The sequence below is a fragment of the Toxorhynchites rutilus genome, chromosome 2, assembly GCF_029784135.1.
Source record: "Toxorhynchites rutilus septentrionalis strain SRP chromosome 2, ASM2978413v1, whole genome shotgun sequence".
NCBI classification, from domain to species: domain Eukaryota; kingdom Metazoa; phylum Arthropoda; class Insecta; order Diptera; family Culicidae; genus Toxorhynchites; species Toxorhynchites rutilus.
The window spans coordinates 235,109,062-235,127,160 of record NC_073745.1 but is presented as its reverse complement, the minus strand read 5'-3'; the positions used below and the strand labels follow the sequence as shown (position 1 = coordinate 235,127,160).

The 18,099-nt window shown below is 38.2% G+C and overlaps 2 protein-coding genes across 3 annotated transcripts; one reads left to right on the top strand and one right to left on the bottom strand.

Annotated features, from left to right (window-relative positions):
* The first annotated feature begins 11,696 nt into the window (after positions 1–11,696).
* Positions 11,697–16,969, top strand: LOC129770312 (syntaxin-17). 2 transcript variants are annotated; one of them, XM_055773052.1, is made up of 3 exons: positions 11,697–11,833; positions 11,888–12,230; positions 15,946–16,969. In XM_055773052.1, the coding sequence occupies exons 2-3, from the start codon at positions 11,921–11,923 to the stop codon at positions 16,563–16,565; spliced, it is 930 nt and encodes a 309-aa protein (XP_055629027.1). In that variant the 5' UTR covers positions 11,697–11,833; positions 11,888–11,920; the 3' UTR covers positions 16,566–16,969. The 2 variants fall into 2 exon arrangements, with proteins under 2 accessions (XP_055629027.1, XP_055629026.1); XM_055773051.1 differs by having other exon boundaries at positions 11,697–12,230.
* On the bottom strand, positions 16,966–17,642 carry LOC129770313 (protein LLP homolog). The gene is made up of 2 exons (XM_055773053.1): positions 17,340–17,642; positions 16,966–17,283 (listed from the first exon to the last, which is right to left on the bottom strand). The coding sequence occupies exons 1-2, from the start codon at positions 17,508–17,510 to the stop codon at positions 16,987–16,989; spliced, it is 468 nt and encodes a 155-aa protein (XP_055629028.1). The 5' UTR covers positions 17,511–17,642; the 3' UTR covers positions 16,966–16,986.
* Between the last annotated feature and the right edge of the window lie 457 nt (positions 17,643–18,099).

The following is an 18,099-nucleotide window of genomic DNA, read 5'->3' as shown; positions in this document are numbered from 1 at the left end:
TCTTTATAATCATGTTGGAGTAAACTAAAAATCACAACCTACTTTTGAACAAAGTTTGATATTTTACTCAATGTATATTCTAATTGGTATTGTTAGATAGCGCATTTCATTGCACTTACCTCGAGATTTTGAAGTTCACTTCAATAAATATGAATAAAAAAGACGGGTGGGTAATGTCGGGGACATAACCGGAGTGACGTAGGACTATACAAAGGAGACAGCTTTTGTTAGATATGTATTTTAAATATATTGTTTTATTTTCTTCTCCTACGTTAATACCTACCTATCTTCCTGAAAAATGGATTAGTTTACTGTTTTCTCTTTATGAATATGTTGATGGTTCTGAAAAGAACCTTTGGTGTTGTGTTTTTGTTATCACTCGATATTCCCATCTTGTTCGGTTAAACCTTCCTGTTTAGCTATTGCGTTTGCCACTCGCCACAGCTTTCACAGTTGGAAAATTTCTTCCCATCCAGCTTGTGACATGTTGTTCAGTAAATTACATTTAATGCGACGTGCCGGAGAAACACTTTGCCACTCACTGAAACTAATTGTTGCCTTGATGAGCGCCGAACCGAAGCTGCTCTGTTCTTGATACGGGTTTTCTGATTGTCGTGAGCAGTTTTGCAAGCCAACTCGAGCACTCCGACGGCCGAAACTCTATAATCGCTGTTAGGTATACTGGTGCTCCGGCGCCAATCCGTTCGGCCTAGTTACCCTTGCGGAGCAATCATACTCTAGCGGTACACACTCACAGGATAGAGACAAATCGGCAGACTCAGCCAGAGGGGCGAGTCCAACGAGACGAACGAATGAGCGTTAAAAGGGAGCGATGGCAAAAAAAAACATTCATTACGATTTGTTCGCTCGTTGGATTCACATGCAGGCTAAAAAGGGTCCTTTTCAGGATCACAAAATTATCTTCAATCTAAAGAGTTTATTGTTTTGTTATCACTCGATATCCCCATCTTGTTCGGCTAAACCTTTCTGTTTAGCGATTGCATTTGCTACTCGTTACAGCTTTCATAGTTGGAAAATTTCTTCCCATCCAGCTTGTGACATATTTTACAGTAAATTACATTCAATGGCACGTCGCATTACCACCACTCAGTATCGGATTGGAGGTAATTTTAACCTGTAATTGAACATTTGCGATGACAGTGGTACAGTGTCGACTTTCAATGTGGGGTCATAATTTGGACCCCGAACTCTATGTTTCCAAAAGTTCCAACTAAATATGTCGCATTACAGGTCCGTCCAATTAGCTAAATGTCGAGATAAGTGTAAATTACTGTACTTTCAATCTAGAAGCAATTTAAGAATTGGTGAAAATCAATAAGCTCAGAATAACTGCCAAATTCACATACTCATCATATCTTGGCAAACAAATAATGAAAAAATCAATTTGTGTTTTATTATTATTTTGGATATTGTTTTAGAAAGCATTGAACTGTATTTCCTAAACTTTTTTTGGAAGGTTTAATGGCCCTGAAAAGCGCCTTGTTTTATGGAATGGTTCCAATTTAGAAAACTTAGCACTCGTGGTTTTGAAAAAAAACATTTCGAACGCCCTCGATGCCGCCTTGTTCTGGATTTGCCACCAAAGCAGTTTGAATAAAGAACAAACTTTTTTCTTCTGCTACCTGATGCCGTTTTGCGATTGCGTTTGCCACTCGCCACTCGCTGCAACTGCCTGTTGTCTTGATGTCCACCGAACCGAAGCTGCTCTGTTCCGAATGCGGGTTTTCTTATCGTCGCGAGCAGCTTTGCCAGCTAACTCGATCACTTCGGCGGCCGAAACTATAAAACGCCGGCTAGGTGGACTGGTGCACTGGTACTAACGCGCTCGGCCTAGCTACCCTTGCTGAGCAACTGGCGGATACACCTACGAGGAACTGCACACCTGCACGGTTCGAGTGGGACTTTGCCTTTCCCTTAACTTGTCCTCCTTTGTTACGTCCACGATGCCGATGCCGTACAACCACACGGGTTTACGGTTTGAAAGAAAATAAGATATTTTTTTGGGGTCCGCGTGTTTTATACTCTAGCGGTACACACTCACAGGATAGAGACAAATCGGCAGACTCAGCCAGAGGGGCGAGTCCAACGAGACGAACGAATGAGCGTTAAAAGGGAGCGATGGCAAAAACATACATTCATTACGATTTGTTCGCTCGTTGGATTCACATGCAGGCTAAAAAGGGTCCTTTTCAGGATCACAAAATTATCTTCAATCTAAAGAGTTTATTGTTTTGTTATCACTCGATATCCCCATCTTGTTCGGTAAACCTTTCTGTTTAGCGATTGCATTTGCTACACGTCACAGCGTTCACAGTTGGAAAATTTCTTCCCATCCAGCTTGTGACATATTGTACAGTAAATTACATTCAATGGCACGTCGCATTACCACCACTCAGTGTCGGATTGGAGGTAATTTTAACCTGTAATTGAATATTTGCGATGACAGTGGTGCAGTGTCGACTTTCAATGTGGGGTCATAATTTGGATCTCTATGTTTACAAAAATGTCCAACTAAATATGTCGCATTACATGTCCGTCCAATTAGCTAAATGTCGAACTAATTGTAAATTACTGTACTTTCAATCTGGAAACAATTTAAGAATTGGTGAAAATTGAATAATCAGAAAAGTCCCCAACTATCAATAAGCGCAGAACAACTGCCAAATTCACATACTCATCATATCTTGGCAAACAAATTATGAAAAAATCAATTTGTGTTTTATTATTATTTTGGATATTGTTTTAGAAAGCATTGAACTGTATTTCCTAAACTCTTTTTTGGAAGGTTTAATGGCCCTGAAAAGCGCCTTGTTTTATGGAATGGTTCCAATTTAGAAAACTTAGTACTCGTGGTTTTGAAAAAAACCATTTCGAACGCCCTCGATGCCGCCTTGTTCTGGATTTGCCACCAAAGCAGTTTGTATAAAGAACAAACTTTTTTCTTCTGCTACCTGATGCCGTTTTGCGATTGCGTTTGCCACTCGCCACTCGCTGCAACTGCCTGTTGTCTTGATGTCCACCGAACCGAATGTGTCCTGTTCCGAATGCGGGTTTTCTTATCGTCGCGAGCAGCCAGCTAACTCGATCACTTCGGCGGCCGAAACTGTATAACGCCGGCTAGGTGGACAGGTGCACTGGTACTAACGCGCTCGGCCTGGCTACTCTTGCGGGGAACTCCAGATCAACACGGTTCGAGCAGGATTTTGCCTTTCCCTTCACTTTTCCTCCTTTACCATGTCCAGACATGGCTGCTTGGGTTGGTTTGTTGATGTGTTGTGATGCGAACCGATGTGGTGTACGGTTTGAATGAGAATGATCGTTACGGCAGCGGAGCGGGGATTTTTAAGCTGACTGGCTGGCTCGAGAATTACGCATGTGTGAGACGGCGACCAAAGTTTCGTTCATTTTTTTCTTTTTCCTTTCCAATCGTGCTTCATTCTATTTCGCTGCTGCTCTGGTTGCCCGTTTTGGTCGGTACGATTTGAGGAGCACCAAATGGACCAATCAAAAATGGGCACATAGTGCATTTTGACAATGCTTGATATTTCACAATTATTCAATTATTTATCTCAAGAAAAATGAAATGTTATTCATTATGATAGATGCGTAGATATGTTTCCTATCAATTGATGCAAAAACCTTTGCGATCTATTGAGAAATGCTCGAGTTATAAGCGTTCCAAATCTTGCATTTTTCCTACTTGTTCAGTGCCTAGATTTCCATTTCACCCCCTATATCTTCCGGTTAGACGTAGTCCTACGTCAAAAATATATTGCGCAACTGCGAACTAAATTTTATGAGTTTAGAAATGATAATTGGTTTAATAAACCGTTGATTTTTATCTCCGAGTTAGAGATGGACAAACCGTTCATGAACTGATCAAAAGAACTAGTTCACCAAAAAAAGTGAATGAACTGTCGTTTTTTTTTTGCTGGGCAACAGTTCATATAAACTATATACCCAGTTCAGAACGAACTGTGTACGGTGAACGATGAACTGATAATACAGTTTAGAACGAACTGACCGCTGACTGAGCAGTGTATACAGTTCAGAACGAATTGCCTAGGCTGTTAAGAACACAAATCCAGAGAGAAAAATCATTTCTTTGATTTTTTCATCGAATTTCTTGAAAAAAAAACGCTATATTTATTGTCCTTACAAATCTAAGAGCGGAAAATAGGAGGAAGAATAAATGAAATTATGTAGATGAAAAGTAATCCAAAAACACTCTTTCGACCTTTTTTTCTGACTTAAATATTACCATGAAAAGAAAATTCCTACTCACTCCAACCAACTGTTCATCAGCTCCGGATAGACGATGTTCTTCCAGTAATCCATTGCCTTGTTCAGCTTGTTGATGGCGAAGTTCCGGTTCAGATTGAACGAGTGCATGTAGATTTCGTTGTTGGTTTCAAAATCAGGATCCGTTGCTGGGCAACAGTTCATATAAACTGTATACCCAGTTCAGAACGAACTGTGTACGGTGAACGATGAACTGATAATACAGTTCAGAACGAACTAACCGCTGACTGAACTGTGTATACAGTTCAGAACGAATTGCGTAGGTAGTTCAGAACGAACTGTGTGCGATGACCGAATAATTATTAAAACGGCATTTTATGAATAAACAGTCCTACATAACATCGTACACTTTTTATACTTGCTTCGACATGTTCCTCCACTATACGAAAGAGTGAGTGAACTGCTCAACAGAACTAGTTCACTTAAGTGAACGGCTGATAATTGAACGGTTCATTAAAGTGAACCATTTTGCCCACCTCTACTTCGAGTCATTCACTTGCTTGTCTCCAATGATTACTAAATTCAAAAGAATGCAAAAAGTCAAAGTTGCTAAATACGTTTGATTTTCGTTCGAATCAAGCCGATTGGATTGCAACGTTCATATTTGCGTTCCGTTTGATTTATCCTGATTTGAAGATGACGAAGAAACGGGATTTAATAATCAACTATTTAGTAGGAATTTTTGATGAACTTCCAGCAAACATTCACCCCCATTCCGGTACACGATCAGCAATTGGATTTCACAATCCAATCGAGATCGACTTTTCATTTTGCAACCCGAGCGAGATCGACTTCTAGATTCTACAATCTAGCTTGACTTGAAACAAACGTCAAAACAATTTATCCATATTCGTGAAGCTATTTACCTGTTATTTTTAGAGAACATTTTAAAGTATTTCAGTAAGTTCATATCACCTTGATATGTTTGTGAGCGCAACACATGTAACGTCATTGATAATTGAATCTTTCAGACGTTCGTGAATATGTTGTAAAGGCACATATTCCCACCATCGGCAGAGGCAAAGATCACTAATGACTTCAAGGAAGGCGTCCATACCTCCGAGCAGTGAGTATCGACCAAAAGACGTATGTTTTTGATTGTTGTTGACATAGACGTATGTTGTTGACGTCTTTCATTAAGGGTGCCAAATCAGAAAACAGGTCACGTTTTTATGAAATAAAATTAACGCTAATAACAATGTTTGCAGCAAACGTATTTTCACGATTCACATACCAAACGAATCGGAAATTTTTATTTGTTTTTTTATGCTATGGGGCTGTCCACATACCACGTAGACAGAAAAAGCACGACTCCTTCCTCCCCCTCCGTGGACAAGCGTGGACGTTTTCATACCCGTCCCCCTGTTGTCCACGTGGACATTTTTTCTTATTTTATTAGAATAATTTAGAAAATAACTGAATTTCTCATTTATTGAATTTCAATTCCATTACATAAATGTTTTTGAAAATTCGGAAAATTCCATAAAAAATCGAAAAATTAAATATCAAAAAACGGCTATGTAACGCTTTAGATGATTCTTTTTTACGTGCTGATAAAAAAGTTCAGCCAAATCGGTCTAGTAGGTCCTGAGATATCGACATCACAAGTTAAAAAAACATGGTTTCGAGAAAAACGCGTTTGAAAATTCGTACAACAATAGGGTATCCCTTAAGGGGACCTCATACTTTTGGCCGTAACTTTTCAACGAAATTATATATCTAAAAATCCTTTTAGTACAACATTCCTGAGGGCATAAGCTTCCCAAAAATGCAAAAAACAAAAATCATATTTTTTCGATTATTCAGACCCCCCTTAAGTTTATTTTGTTTCAAATTTTACTAGCTATATCCTGCCACGCTGTAGCACATTGAAGTTTTATGACAGAGAAATGAGTAGCAATACGAATACGGTCCGCATCCGAATATAAATCATATAATTCCAAGAATTGATCTTGAGCAATCCCAATCGAATAAAAATAAATGGATTTAATATCATTATCATACAATTTTAGTTCACGATTTTTAAAAACTTTCAAAGAAATGTGCTGCCATCACATAGAATCCATATTCAATATTAGAAAATTAATTACGTTCACAGCATAATTTCAGAAGTGTGCTCATTCAATCTGGAAATATTAAATGTTCCTGAGGCGTTGGCAGAAGCAACAACAATCTTTGAAATGGATTGTATATTGAACCATAATGTGTATTCCATCAGTGCCGAACTTTTCGAATTTTTGAAGCGCAGAAAAACGAACAGAACAGTTTTATACGCATGGATTATTTTTTATCAATTAAAAAGAATTTCAAGAAAAGAAAAGATTAAATAGGGAGCATGCACTGATATCTATTGATCCTTTGTCAAGATTGAGGAGTAAAGGGTCGAAATTTTAAAGGGATTTTGGAACACCTGTAGCTTCGATATAAATGATGACATGAAGATAAAAAAAAGACGGGTGGGTAATGTCGGGGACATAACCGGAGTGACGTAGGACTATACAAAGGGGACAGCTTTTGTTAAATATATATTTTAAATATATTGTTTTACTTTCTTCTCCTACGTGAATACCCACCTATCTACCTGAAAAATGGATTAGTGTACTGTTTACTCTTTATGAATATGTGATGGTTCTGAAAAGAACCTTTGGTGTTGTGTTTTTGTTATCACTCGATATTCCCATCTTGTTCGGTTAAACCTTCCTGTTTAGCTATTGCGATTGCCACTCGCCACAGCTTTCACAGTTGGAAAATTTCTTCCCATCCAGCTTGTGACATGTTGTTCAGTAAATTACATTTAATGCGACGTGCCGGAGAAACACTTTGCCACTCACTGAAACTAATTGTTGCCTTGATGAGCGCCGAACCGAAGCTGCTCTGTTCTTGATGCGGGTTTTCTGATTGTCGTGAGATGCTTTGCAAGCCAACTCGAGCACTCCGACGGCCGAAACTCTATAATCGCTGTTAGGTATACTGGTGCTCCGGCACCAATCCGTTCGGCCTAGTTACCCTTGCGGAGCAATCAGTGAATGCGACCAACAGGGAACTGGAGACCTGCACGGTTCGAGTGAAACTTTGCCTTTCCCTTAACTTGTCCTCCTTTGTTACGTCCACGATGCCGATGCCGTACAACCACACGGGTTTACGGTTTGAAAGAAAATAAGATATTTTTTTGGGGTCCGTGTGTTTCATACTCTAGCGGTACACACTCACAGGATAGAGAAAAATCGGCAGACTCAGCCAGAGGGGCGAGTCCAACGAATGAGCGTTAAAAGGAAGCGATGGCAAAAAAATACATTCATTACGATTTGTTCGCTCGTTGGATTCACATGCAGGCTAAAAAGGATCCTTTTCAGGATCACAAAATTATCTTCAATCTAAAGAGTTTATTGTTTTGTTATCACTCGATATCCCCATCTTGTTCGGCTAAACCTTTCTGTTTAACGATTGCATTTGCCGCTCGCCACAGCTTTCACAGTTGAAAAACTTCTTCCCATCCAGCTTGTGACATATTTTATAGTAAATCACATTCAATGACACGTCGCATTACCACCACTCAGTATCGGATTGGAGGTAATTTTAACCTATAATTGAACATTTGCGATGACAGTGGTACAGTGTCGACCTTCAATGTGGGGTCATAATTTGGACCCCGAACTCTATGTTTACAAAAATGTCCAACTAAATATGTCGCATTACAATTAGCTAAATGTCGAGATAAGTGTAAATTACTGCACTTTCAATCTAGAAGCAATTTAAGAATTGGTGAAAATCAATAAGCTCAGAACAACTGCCAAATTCACATACTCATCAGATCCTGGCAAACAAATTGTGAAAAAATCAATTTGTGTTTTATTATTATTTTGGATAATGTTTTAGAAAGCATTGAACTGTATTTCCTAAACTCTTTTTTGGAAGGTTTAATGGCCCTGAAAAGCGCCTTGTATTATGGAATGGTTCCAATTTAGAAAACTTAGTACTCGTGGTTTAGAAAAAAAAACATTTCGAACGCCCTCGATGCCGCCTTGTTCTGGATTTGCCACCAAAGCAGTTTGTATAAAGAACAAACTTTTTTCTTCTGCTACCTGATGCCGTTTTGCGATTGCGTTTGCCACTCGCCACTCGCTGCAACTGCCTGTTGTCTTGATGTCCACCGAACCGAATGTGTTCTGTTCCGAATGCGGGTTTTCTTATCGTCGCGAGCAGCTTTGCCAGCTAACTCGATCACTTCGGCGGCCGAAACTATATAACGCAGGCTAGGTGGACTGGTGCACTGGTACTAACGCGCTCGGCCTAGCTACCCTTGCGGGGAACTCCAGATCAACACGGTTCGAGCGGGATTTTGCCTTTCCCCTCACTTTTCCTCCTTTACCATGTCCAGACATGTCTGCTTGGGTTGGTGTGTTGATGTGTTGTGATGCGAACCGATGTGGTGTACGGTTTGAATGAGAATGATCGTTACGGCAGCGGAGCGGGGATTTTTAAGCTGACTGGCTGGCTCGAGAATTACGCATGTGTGAGACTGCGACCAATGTTTCGTTCATTTTTTTCTTTTTCCTTTCCAATCGTGCTTCATTCTATTTCGCTGCTGCTCTGGTTGCCCGTTTTAGTCGGTACGATTTGGGAGCACAAAATGGACCAATCAAAAATGGGCAGATAGTGCATTTTGACAATGCTTGATATTTCGCAATTATTCAATTATTTATCTCAAGAAAAATGAAATGTTATTAGTTATGATAGATGCGTAGATATATTTCCTATCAATTGATGCAAAAACCTTTGCGATCTATTGAGAAATGCTCGAGTTATAAGCGTTCCAAATCTTGCATTTTTTCCTACTTGTTCAGTGCCTAGATTTCCATTTCACCCCCTATATCTTCCGGTTAGACGTAGTCCTACGTCAAAAATACAGCATTTTCAAGCTACAAATTTCTAGTTCAGGGATATCGTATGTACATATTTTTAGTGTGATGTGATGTAGACAAAAGACATTGTAAGAAAGATAAAGCGTTTCTTGTTTGATTTCGAAGTTTCTATAGATTTTAAAAATAAATGCCCAATAACAATCCAATCAACCTGATTGTTTCGCTTCCATTTAGTTCATAGAAAGTTTCAGTAGAACTATTAACTACAGAGGTATTCTCTATCGAATGAAAAATTATCCGCAATTAACGCACAACAAATCGATGGTCAAATATGCCCACCGCAAACTTGAAAATATTTTATACAAGGTCCAGTTGGCTTTGACGAATGCATGATTTTATAACAGGGTTGTAGCGTTTCAAAACTCACTCAAAATTTTCGATGTCGCATTTTGTTTCTCTATTTTTATTTTTTGTCGAGTGTAGTTCTTTGCCCACTTCGGAATATGATCGGTCACAGGAAATGTCGGTTCATTTTTACACTCGATTGACTTTTAGTCGTCAGCGCAATACGAAACTGCTCACCCGGAATATTTAGGTGATAGAGGATCATAAGAAATCAAATCTCAACTACGAAAGAATAATTGAACTTTTCCTCTAGGCCGGTTTTTACCTTAAACTGACTTTAATTCGAGAAGTACGCTGCTTATTACAATTCAATTGCTTCCATTTGAGGAAATTTTGCATTAAATTCTGTTGTGAAACATTCAAATTAGTAACAAGATAACAAGAAGGATAACAGTGTGGTGTCAAGGAAGGAATTGTAGAGTGGTTGGAGAGCTTTAATTTAGTTGATAGAAACAACCCAGTTTATCATGCACTTTTGGAAAATTAACAAAAACACAATATTTTAAATTTGATCTTTTCGCTACATCTAAAAGTTAATTGGTTTCATTAATTTAAATGTTCTACAACAGCATTCGCAAAATTTTATAATCTTTCAAACGAGCAGCATAATTATTCTAAGTAGTGTACTTTCTAAATTTTAATCAGTTCAAGACATTAAATTAGGCTCAAGAAAAGTTCAATAATGTCCTAGTGACTAGTAGTGATGCATGGGCAATCTCATGCAAATACAGTAGAACCCTGATTATCCGCGAATCAGTCGGGCTAGCTCACCGCGGATCACGAAAATCGCGGATAACACAACAAATGACTAAAAATGAGGTGCAAACACAAAAAAAAAAATTTTCGGCATGAAAACAATGTTTTATCAATACAGGAATCATTGAACTATCCACCTGCAAGGTGATCGGTCGTGAGTTCAAACTCAGGACCCTTAATTGACCATCTTTGTGTTGTTATAGAATAACTACGTCCACGCAAACATCATCAGCGATGGAGATCGATCCACGGTCGAAATTAGATCGATTCATCCATAAAACTGCTCTGCTCTGTAAGAAACATCGGGCTGCTGTTCTATAAATAACTCAACAATGATCAATATCAACTGTCTCCGCTGCCCGGTCTGCTAAACAACACTGGAAGAAAGAATACCCTTACGCCGAAATGGCTACTACTGTGTAATTTACCATAATGTAATGGAACAGAAAACTTAACGCCTAATTGGCTACTACTAACTACTGTGTAATTTACAGTTTATAGAAACATAAACATATGTACATGTACACGATTAAAACCCGGCTCTGTTAGAGCTAAAATGCTAATGAGCCTAATAAATAAATAAATGGGATAAAAAAAACGGAGGGGAATGACTTAAAGTCTCCGTAAACAAAGAAAAGAACAAGAAGACGAAGAAAGACAAAAGGAAATATTTGCCTAGAGCATAAATATTGGATCTCGCTGAGACAAACTTTCAGTATCGTTCTTGATACGAATCAATGAACATCGTTTGTTCTTCCTTGTTTTGCGTCATCCCATGTGTTCGTTTCGGATTGAGCTGTGGACGCGACCAAATTACTTACCCGCTGATGTCTCTGGCATTGCAATCATTACATCAAACTGACGCCGAATAATTGGACATTTTCGAATCTAATTAGATATGGCCCCAGATTGAAAGTCGCCACCAGACGTCGACACTGTACCACTGTCATGTTCAATTACAGGCCACAATCGTCTCTTATGCGACACTGATTGGTGCCTCAATATGTCGAATTAGAGGTAACTTACTGTAGTTCGTTCATTTTGATTAATTCGATTATTTTTGCTTTTAATAACATTACTTTTTCTATGTACTTTATTATTATAAGAAAAGTAACACTTTTTGACGTAGGATTAACAGTAACAGTAAGTTTGACGTAGGATTGCGATACAAATTGAAAAACGAAAATAGATCGCATCGTGGAAAATGTCCAATTAGAGACAAATCACTGCAACCATGATTGTTTACATTTATTACATTGGACCATTTCAAAAGTAACGCGAGAATTTAAAATTTCACGAAAAACGTTGATGATCACCCCTGTGTTTTACGTCATGTTGGTTTATTGACAAATAAACCATCACAAGGCATAAATTAGAGCAAAACAACAAATACGCTGTTCACACAATACAAAGTACGCCCAGAAAACAAAGACGCAAACAGTGACACAATTTAACGGGCCGTGTTTTCAACGTTTTCAAGTTCTAATGTGCAAAGACATCGAGACAAGTTCCGGGAAAAAAAACTAAATTCCACAATTCAGTTTTAGAAAAATATATCATCACACGGGAAGAAAATGGATGGCGATAAGATATCACTCAAGCTGGCCGTGATATCGATCCAAAAGTTCAACCAAACAATTCCCCAGTATTTAAGTTTACTGAAAAACCACAAATGCAACATCGAAAAGGCTGGTTCCCTAAAGGACTGGGACAGAATCAAACGGGAGCAAATCAACGCCACACGGGTGATCAAGCAGATGAAATATTTGATTCTGGAAATCGACAAGGTGCGCAGTAAAGTTCGCGACAGTGATCTCGAGCAGTTCGATGATGAAATCTCCGAGGCAAAGCGGCTAGCTTTTACGGGAATGGGCGAGTATTTAGGTGAGTAGCAGTGGAAATGCACAATATTGTGGTGTTGCTATCCACTGCACGAGAGGTAGCAAGGAGTGGTGACCTTGGGATTCGCAACAGTGATGTAGGTCGCGCGCAGTGGAAGTGTTTTGCTTTCGGGCAGGAATGCGCAATGAATCAAAACAACATATTTTGATTGCGAAACAATTCATTGTGGAAATGTTTACGATTTACAATATACTTGTAAGTTGGACTTTATGTGGAACGTGAAAAATGTCTCGGGATCGAATGAAGGATGGTCGAACAGAATACATGATGGAATTCGTCAAAAAAAAAATTATAAAATATTTCGAGTCGATCGGAATGCAGAATCGGGATATTTCTCTGAACAGAATTTTTCGTAGACTTGTTTTTTGCCTTCAAAGAAAGATACAGAATCTGCATGGTAGAGTACGTATTCGAGTTTGTATGTCTGTAGGGGAAATGGGGATAAGACGGACATGTTAAGAAAAACTTCAATTGTATCTTTAGAAACTTTAGTTTTCCAAAATTTAAAATCATTTACTTAAGGTGGCCGTACACTGTTTACCCGGAGGTGAAATATTTGATATTTTTTGACAGATAATGTTTGATTTGATATTTGTACAAACACTATTTTGTTTGCCACTCTTCAATTTTCAACAGTAGTAAACAATATCAAACACCGAACATGGAAAAAATCAACTGAAATATTCAAGGTAAACTAACCATATACCGACAGGTTCGAAGAACAGACTGAAAAAATATTTTAGGCATCTAATAATTGAATATTTGCTTGTAATAATCAAATATTTGGCTTCGGTCAAACAGTGTATGAGCACCCTTACAGTTCAATATACTGGTTTTCGAAATAATTGGCCAACTATTTTATAAAAATGTGTTTTTCCATGTTTTTTACTGAAAATAAAACAAGCCGAAAGTAGAACATTTTTATCGGTGCGGGTATAATGGACATGTAGTTGGGGGGAATATGGACAGGTTCATAAAGGTTAATAATATACGAAGCGTAGAAGTTTATTGCTCGCGAGAGAAATAATTTCGCTCTCTCTCAGTGTTTTTGTTTAGCACGCTCCCTGATATTCCCACAAGCACTCAACTTATTCCTGATTTTTCTGAAATGATCCTGATTTTTGTACTTTTTACATTATTCGTAACAAATATACTGGTTTCTATGTCTAAGTTTTCTGTCATGATAGTTCTCCGGATCGCACTTGTATATAGTCAGTCAATATATAAACATTTTATATGTAATTTGTTCGTCTGACTATGGTAAATATATCTATAACCGTACTAAATATCATTATAATTAGGAAAAAATCAACAACCCTTTCACTGCTGATATGCTTTCCTCATTTGTTGAGTAAAGATTTATTCCAAAGTATGGATGATGAATTCAGTGAAAATTTGAATATTGATTTCTCTTCAATTGACTGTAGGTTTTTCGGAAAAAAATATAAGCGGTTAGAAAATCAGTCACTAGCATTTCCGCTTATGCGAGGATTTATACCATGCTTATTAATTCTTTTACATATCCGGTATTCGGCTGAAGGAAGATATGTTCTGTTTCTGGTGGGATTTGGAATGGATTTTGTGTTATGAGCTACTACCAAGCAACCTGTTTCTCACATGTATGGCTCGCAGCAGTTTTCGATGAGGAAGCAAATATGTTCTGGGAGGATAGAATTTTCAAGCTGTGTTAAAGATGGCGAAAGATTGTGAAACAGAACTATGGATATAAAATCGAGTTATAATACTTTGATTAAAAATTATGTTTTTGTTTTCCCAAAAATCGACATTAACTTTTTGGACAACCCAATATAAGCTATCCTGATTTATCCTGATTTTTATTTTCACTCTTCCTGATTTTTCAAATTACAGTTGTCAACCCTGGACGCGACTGTCCATTTCAATCACACTAGTGCAATTATTTCAATCATTTAAACTTACCATTTACGAAAGAATTTACTTTCCCGTATATACCTAATATCGCTTTTTCGTCAACTCATAAACCGAAATATAACCATCAGCGAATTCAATTTTGCAATTAAACCACTCAAAATGCTTAAGATCGAAGCCGCAAGAATAGCATCCATATGTGGAATCATGTTTGATTTTCGGTTTTGACGTAGGATTACGTTTTTCGGGGACATATTGGGCTACAAATTGAAAATCAAAAATCCAGCACATCGTGAAAATTGTCCAATTGCTTATTGCTCAGTCATTTCATGATGGATTGATGAGAATTTTACATCAGTCGATTTGGACACTCCATAACAATTTTTTTACATTGAATAAAATAATATATGTCATGAAACTACCTATCAAACAATTGAAAATTCTCAATCCCATCCTAACGGAAACATTGAAAAATTTTTTTTGAAATCATACACTGAAAAATATCGATTTCAAAAACTAAAAATCTCAAAATGGTAATTTCAGATTTTGATGAAATGGTACAGAAATGGTATATAAATATGTGTCCTACAACTCTCCCATACACCGCAACTTGTGCATATTTAAGGCAAAAAACTTTTTCAAAATTCTTTCTCGAAAAATTTTTGTTTTTTGGGTGTACAATTATAGAAAAATCAATAACAGGTAGAAATTGATTTATGGAGACTCTTGGATGCTAAAGTACAGTTTTCAGCTTGTTTTTGTAGTCAAATACGTATGTTTCAATTCATAGAGCAACGACAGCTCACAAACAATAGCCATCTGCCAAAAATCTCTTGATCGATCGGTCAGGTATCGAATAGTTGTTGTAAATTTAGGTATGATAATAATAAATGGATTGTAGAGATACCTAACGGATGAATAAAATGGCTCTGCAGTTGTTTGAAAATTACCAGTCGTGACCGGCAGCAAATGTAAAGTGACGGAAAATAAATAGCATTATTTTGTATATAGAAAAAAAAAATAGCATTATTATAGCGTTATCATCAGAATTCAACAAAGAAAAGTGTGACATTGTTTAGCAACATGAGTCAAGCCGTGATCTCCAGGATTTGCAAGGATTACAAATGCAGTGCTGGTATTAACGACCCCAAATAAAACCTTGATAAACTTCGTCGGTTTACATTAACAGTAATAGAGAAAATACGTTTACTGGGATATACCCATCCGTTGGATGATTTCTACCTGTTATTGATTTTTTATATAAATGTACAACAAAAAATATAGAAAATTTTCAAGAATCTTGAAAAAGTTTTTGTTAGAAAAACTGTTTCACATATCACATATTCACAGGTTGCGATGTATGGAAGAGATGTAGGGCACATATTCATCTACCATTTCATCAAAATCTGAGATGACCATTTTGAGAAAATCGACTTTTAGGACTTACTATTTTCGAGTAAAAAAACTTATAAAAACAAATTTTCGGAAAACTAGGTATGCCAAGTTGCTTAATTAGGTAAGGTCTTCACGCCCAGAACATTTCATTGAGTTCTGAGATGGTCATGGCAACATCTGGTCGAGTTGGCGCGAAATCCGGCTACTATACAAATTTAACACCTGTCCATTATACCCCCACTGTCCTTCTTACCCGCGGTTCCCCTATATGTCAATCAATAATGGGTTTTTAATTTTTCGGAATGATGAACGTAATGGACACATCTGAATTTGTCCCATATTTAAATGATCTAAGCCCAATTTTATCATAAATTTCACGAACATTCAATCTATAACGTCCGCTTCTGTTTTCCAGAAATGCAAGAAAAATTCGCCTCCCGTTCCCAGTCATCTTACAGCTTCCAGGATGACGATTGCGGTCAGCTGGAAGAAGGACAGCAGGACAACCAATACGGCAGCTATCTGGCTCAGGTTCCAAAGATTACCAGCAGTTACGACCGCGAGGAGGACGAAATTCGACATCGAGCGGAGTGCTTGAAGGAGATGCAGAACCTTCAGCGGGAGATTATCGACATCCAGGAACTCTACCAAACGGTACACACGCTGGCTCACGGTCAGGCGCAAATGGTCGATGCGGTAGAGGAGAATGTCGAAGTTACCCAGATTCACGTGGAAGCCGGAGAAACGGCCCTGAGGAAGGCTCTGCGATATCAGAAAGCTATCTATCCGATGTGCGGCGCCCTGCTGGGGTCCTGTATAGCGGGACCAATTGGACTGGTTGTTGGCCTAAAGGCGGGTGGACTGGCCGCTATCGGGGGAGGATTGGCTGGATTCGCCGGAGGAAGGTACATCAAAAATGAGGAAGGCTCAGATGCCGTGGATGCCATTGACGCAGGTGATAAAGGAGAGGAAATAGGTGCGAATGGTGTGATAATCGCCGAATCGAAACAACCCATCTGTGAGAGGAGTGAATGACGATTGAGGCACTTTTGTAACATTCAGTAGACTTCTAGGAAAGGTATCATGGATAGGAATTTGTTGTTCTGGTTTCTTGCCTGTTGAATCTCCAATGCTTATTGGGGAGTGAAATAATGTTGGATTGTCTAAATAGACAATTATCACTGTCGCCGCAAGCTTCTACGTCGTTACAGCTACACATTACGGCGGAAGTCCATACTAGATTATAAAATATTGATGAAATTATGCGGAATAAACTATCTGACTTATACAATAATTATTCCAATTTAAACGCTGTTACAGCAAATTTGTAGATGCTGACTAAGAATTGATATTTATATTTGACTTTTAGATATGATATTCTCATAACTTGAACTAAAGTTAGGGAAAAAATCGGTAATAAACATGCTAAGACAAATGATTATTGAACCTTTTATTGTTACACCATATTTCGCCACATACAGGTCTCGTCGATAAAGTGCATCCTTTTACCGGGACGGCCTCGCTTCTTCTTGATTTTACCTTCGCGCAGCAGCTGCTTCTTCCGCTCTTTCTTGTACTTGTACCACACCGGATACTGACCGAACTGGTCCTGTTTAGTTTTGACGTTGTACCGATGCTTCACCTTGGTCTGCTCATTCTCGACTACTATGAACTTTTTCTTAACAGGGGCCACTTTACTGGTCTCCTGCTGTATGATATCCTCCATAACTTCAAGCTTAATCTTCTTTTCCTCCTGGAAAAAAATCAAAATAATTTATTTCATCACTCACCCAAATTTCACCAACAAACCTGCTTCTTCTTCTCCTGTTCGGTTATATCCTTGACCTTCTCTATGAGATCCTTGCCATCTTCGTCCAGCAGACCAAGAGTTTTCTTGAGCTTTTTGATTTCTTTCTGCTTGTTTTTCGCGCGACGGATGCGATTGTTCTTGTCCCGTCGGGACTTGGAACGGGCGGTCATGTTGCAGATTTTAGCTGGTGTCAACAACAAAAAAGGAGTATTTTCCGTAGAAAATCAAAATAAATTGGGGAGATAAACACGGAAACGTGTTTTGATCCGTCTGACGTACGGTTCGGAAAGGAATGCAGGCATTGCGTCAAATGCGCAGGTCGGTGTGGAAGACACATGAATGACAGCATATTGTGAGGTACTAGAATGAAACGAGGGGTTTGAGTTCAAGGAATAATTTGCATAAAAGTTATAATGAAATGACCGTTATTTCAGAAACAAAGGGCCTGATTCTCGAATACACTTCACGGTGGAAACGGAATGAAACGTATCCGCGATGACAACGGTACGGTGTCGACATCTGGATACGAGATTAGTTTCCCACTAAACTAATCATTATAATATAAAATTATCTTCAGATAAAATTTTGTATAAGATTATTTTATCACATGAAGGAAACAAAGTTTTCCACTCACATTGAATACCAGTTTGATACGAAGAAGTTCATTTTCATTAATGATTTTTCATTTGAAAAGGGCTCATTCTGCCTGAAAACTCATTATTATCTTCGACACTTCACTAACTCGTAAAACGTAGTTCA

Excerpts from the sequence above, each read along its gene's own strand:
- LOC129770312 (XM_055773052.1), top strand. The coding sequence starts at position 11,921 with ATGGATGGCGATAAGATATCACTCAAGCTGGCCGTGATATCGATCCAA. Across the intron at positions 12,231-15,945 it reads GGGAATGGGCGAGTATTTAG|AAATGCAAGAAAAATTCGCC; the intron begins GTGAGTAGCAGT and ends TCTGTTTTCCAG.
- LOC129770313 (XM_055773053.1), bottom strand. The coding sequence starts at position 17,510 with ATGACCGCCCGTTCCAAGTCCCGACGGGACAAGAACAATCGCATCCGT. Across the intron at positions 17,284-17,339 it reads AACAGGAGAAGAAGAAGCAG|GAGGAAAAGAAGATTAAGCT; the intron begins GTTTGTTGGTGA and ends ATTTTTTTCCAG.